This window comes from Synchiropus splendidus, chromosome 8 (genome assembly GCF_027744825.2).
Source record: "Synchiropus splendidus isolate RoL2022-P1 chromosome 8, RoL_Sspl_1.0, whole genome shotgun sequence".
Classification (NCBI taxonomy): domain Eukaryota; kingdom Metazoa; phylum Chordata; class Actinopteri; order Syngnathiformes; family Callionymidae; genus Synchiropus; species Synchiropus splendidus.
In genome coordinates, this window is record NC_071341.1 from 26,245,608 (window position 1) to 26,250,000 (window position 4,393).

The following is a 4,393-nucleotide window of genomic DNA, read 5'->3' on the forward strand; positions in this document are numbered from 1 at the left end:
GGTCAGGTCCAGGGTGTGGGTTGGTTAAAGTGTTGATGAGGTTATCTTTAGTTATGTGGATAAATTTAAATGTGTCAGCCAGTGGTGAAATATGGTGGTTGCTGTGGGTGTTGTCCAGTGTATATTGTCGGATAGTGTGTGGAATAGATGTGATGGGATGCTGGGGATGTGTGGGAGGTGGTTTCTAATGTAATTGTTGAGTGTGGTGAGGTTGTGTTTTTGTATTTCCGTCAGATGTGGGGAGAAATTGATAAGGGGGATATAGATGTCGGTGTTGGGGAAGGTGGACTGAGCCAGTCGAAATAGTGTTCTCAGTTGTTTTATTGTTGTTTTTTTAACGTCTGTGTCTCTATTGTTTATGCCTATTGAAATTATTAGAATTTTGGTGTGTGGGCAGGTTGGGCTTTTTTCGACTGTTTTGATAAGGTGGTAAATTTTGGCTCCGGGGAATGAATCTACTTGTATGTTGGGTTGGGTGTATGGGGGGATGCGTTCCAGGTTGGAGTCGCCTATGATGACTATTGGTAGGTGTGTAGTGATGTGCCAGTCTTGGAGTTTCCGGGAGGGTTGTACTCTGTGGGAGGTGACCATGTGGTAAGGGGGGGAATGATGATGGGGGGGTGGAGTTGATGGCTGGTTGTGTGAGACGGGGGTGATGGTGCTACGGTGTGGGCTGGCGTGGGGCGGCCGGGCCGGACTGGGGAAAGCCTGTGATGTGGAAGCTTCAGAGAGGGTTTTTTCAGTCAAATTGACTTTAAATTGCCCTGTCATCATGCTATTTTTGGCTTCCACCAGGCTCTCTGTTGGTCGTTCCTCAGTCACGGAAGTTGTTTGTGGCCGCCCCAAGCCAGGTTGAGCTGCTGGAGGATCTGGGGAGGAGGAAGGAGGACCATTATTTGTTGTGAGTCTGGTGGTAGGTTGAGGAGTAGGTATGGAGTGGGGTGGTTCGGGAGTTGGTGGTGTTGTGTCCGGGTCAGTCGAGTCGTGTTCTAAGTGAAAGTTAATGTTGAACAAGTCCGGGTCAATTTCAACTGGAGCGGGTCGAGGTGGTGGTGTGGGGCTACTGAAGAGGTCTATGAGGACCTGTAGTACATTTTGGTTGGGGGAGGTCTGGGTCATGGCCTGGAGGGGGTTTGGAGAAGGTGGTGGGGGTGAGAGTAGGAGCAGGTGGTGGTTTCCGGGTTCTGGGCTGCTTGGGAGGTTGGTTTCTTGTGTGGGGGTTGTTTGTGTGGCCATGGTCTTGGCTGGGGAAGTGGTCTGAGTGGAGGTGGAGATTAGTAGCTGAGGATTGAGGGTGGTGTTATGTTGGTTCGTGGAACCTGTCGGGGTTTGAGGGGGTGTCTGGGTTGACTTAGAGGGGGGGCAGCACGGGTTGGTGGTTGTGGAGTCTTCATATCCGGGGGTGGGGGGTGTATTGTGGCTGGTGCTGGGTGGAGGGGTCCTGCTTGGTTGTGGTGTTATAGTCCGGGATGGGGTGGCGTTGGTTGGTATGGGTGGAACACCAGGGGGCGTAGGGAGGGAGGGGAGGGGTGGTGATGATGGGTCGGAGGTGGTGGTTTGGTCATTGGTGGTTCCAGGTAGCGGAGGTGTGTGTTTTATGGCTTGGCGGGTTCTTTGGTTTCTCTGTGGTAGTGGAGGTGGATTATTAGTGGCAGGGGCTGTGTCAGTCGGTGGTCTGTGCTCTGGTGGTTCCTGTTGGTCGGTATTGAGGATGTTGTTCATGGCAGTGATGGTGGAGGGTCGTAATTTATTGCCGTAACGTTTTTGGATCCAGCGGGTAGCTATTTCAAGGGCGGTTTTATTAAAGGGGGTGTGGGATAGTCCGTCAATAGTGGAGTTGTGGTGTTGTTGGAGGATGAATAGATTGTCCTTTAGCCATTTTTCCGTGGTGAGTTTGATTCTGTGTTGGGTGTATTCGGTTGGGGCTGAGGGTTTGATGAATTCTGTTAATTTTTGTGCTTGTTTTTTCATACCGGGGGGTGGTGAGTTATTGGTTATGGCGATGTCTATAATGTTCTTATGATGTATGGCCTGGTACAATTTATAATATAGTTTAGATATGCGTCTGGTTTCTGGGTCTGGGGGTCCTACTGGGAGGTGTGCAGGTTGTCTTTGTGTGTTTTGAGGTCTCTGGGGTCGGCTTGATTGGCGGAGAAGAGGAGGGGGACGAAGAGGGAGGTGGAGTAGAGGTTGTGGGAGTCTGTCAGGGGGTTGTGGGGGGTGGGTGTTTGGAGGTCTCTGGGGTCGGCTTGGGTGGCGGAGAAGAGGAAGGTGGAGTAGTGGTTGAGGGAGTCTGTCAGGGGGTTGTGGGGGGTGCTGCGCAAACCTAAGAGTGGCTGGCCACATGTCCACCGCCCGCTCAACCTTAAAATTGCTTAAAAACAGAGGTCACACCATAAAAGTTGGAGGAGGGCCCTTACCTTGCAGGCAGCAGTAGGAGGAGGTCCTCACAACGTTGGTAGGTGTTGCGGTTGTGTTCCCCCGTGGAAGGCCTCCAGGTGTATGTGCAGCCTGATTGGTGTGGGTGCAGCTTAGCTGAATTGGCTTGCTGCCCCAGTCACGGTCTGCAAGAAGCCTGGAAACCCGACAGAGGCCTGGCCTGGGCCGGCGTGTTAGTCTCTCCAGAGGAAGGCCCGTGGCTGTGGTCCCGACCAGGGCCCTCCTCAGTTGGTACAAACTCCGTTTAAAAGCAATAAAACCCTGTATTAGGGGGACTAAAATGTCCCAGGTTAAAAACAGGCAGTGGCCACGCGGCCAGACAAACATAAAATCATACATAAAATCAGTCCCGACGTTTCGCATGTTCGGTCATGCTTCTTCAGGGAACATAATGGTTGGCGGCGCAGGTCAGTGGTGTATATAAAGGTGAGTACTGGGGGAAGTTGGTGGTTCCCGCCATTTTCGGGGAGCCAATCACGGAAGTGGGGCGTGGAGGGGGTTCCTGGGTCCTGATTGGTAGGTGTAGGTGGGGTGATGGTGGGGTGATGGTCAGTGTTTCTGATTGGATGAGCCGGGGTGATCTTCAGGATGTTGTCGGGTTCAAATCGGGCTTGAGTACAGTCCAGTTCGTGGGGTAGCGGCAAGCACGAGTGCCTGTGGCCCCGCAGGTCCCCGGTTCGAGTCCCAGGCGGAACAGTCTTTTTTTTTTTTTTTTTTTTTTTTTGACAAATAGGGAAAGGGAAGTGGGATGGGGGAAGGGAAAATGTTTTTTTTTTTTTTTTTTTTTTTTTTTTTTTTTTTGACAAATAGGGGAAGGGAAGTGGGATGGGGGAAGGAAGAATGTTTTTTTTTTTTTTTTTTTTTTTTTTTTTTTTTGACAAATAGGGAAAGGGAATTGGGATGGGGGAAGGAAGAATGTTCATGTTCTTAGGTAGAGTCTTCTCAGTGGAGTGGTGTGATGTGGAGACAGTCCATATGGTGGAGTAGCGGCAAGCACGAGGGCCCCCGGATCCGCAGGTTCCCGGTTCGAGACCCAGGCGGGATGCCTGGGTCGGGGGCCCAAGATCCGGTCAAATGCGTGTGTCGGGAGGTAGCGGCCCACGGGCCCAAATTCAAAAGAGGCAACTTTATTGACGCAGGAGTTGAGGTTGAACGTAGGTGGTGTGTGCAGGAAGTTGCAGGTAGTCGTGGGTGGGGTACTCAGGGACAGTGGCACTGGCTAAGGGTTAGTGTTTGTGTGAGGGTTAGAGCTTCGGTTCCGGGGTTTCGTTTATTGCACGGGCCTACTGGTCCCCGAGTATCTAGAAGAAGTTGGTTTTATTGTAGCAGGTGGGTGATGAGAAGAGAGGAGAGAGCAGATGAAGTATATGGGGTGAGCAAGTCCAGGCAGCAGTGATGGAGTGGAGATGGCAGGGTGGAGATGAGATGTTGGTGGATTGGTTGCTGTCCCTGTGGGGTGGTGCTGAAAATAAACAGTTCTCAGAGGTTTTATTTCTCGTTGAGGCCCCCTGGTGTTCTTGATTGTAGTCGGTTGATCCACTTTGTTTCTTGATATTTCCTAGTTTTGGTGGTCCAGTTCTTGTTTCCCTCCAGGCCTGTGATAGTGAAGTCTGGAGTCTGGTGGCTGCGGAGGTGAGTGTAAAGGGTCGTGGTCAGTCCACCTTCCCTAGCTCTGTAGATGTGTTGTTTGAGTCTGGTGAGTATTGAGTTTTGGGTTTCTCCAATGTATATTTTGTGGCATGTTGAACAGGTTATTGCATATATCATGTTGGTGGAATGGATGTTGTATTGTTGTGAGATGGGTGCTGATTTGTTGGTGTGTCTGTTGTGGATAGTGGGTATGTGTTTGTATTTATTGTAGTGTGGTGTTTTGGTCGGAGGTTTGTTTTGTGTGAATTTGGATTTTATTAATAGTTTTTGTAGGTTGGGATTCTTTCTAAAAGCTAATAGTAGT

At 50.5% G+C, this 4,393-nt stretch overlaps 1 protein-coding gene across 2 annotated transcripts in view; it reads right to left on the reverse strand.

Annotated features, from left to right (window-relative positions):
• Positions 1 to 3,676: 3,676 nt before the first annotated feature.
• Positions 3,677 to 4,393, reverse strand: part of LOC128764215 (uncharacterized) — a 2,678-nt gene continuing 1,961 nt past the window's right edge. The window contains exon 2 of one of the 2 annotated variants that reach the window (XM_053873787.1): positions 3,677 to 4,393. This exon is cut by the window's right edge and continues 645 nt beyond it. Coding sequence is in view for 1 of the 2 variants with exons in the window: in XM_053873786.1 (XP_053729761.1) it covers positions 3,998 to 4,063 (66 nt within the window). In the remaining variant the exon portion in view is untranslated. The other variant, XM_053873786.1, reaches the window with a different exon arrangement.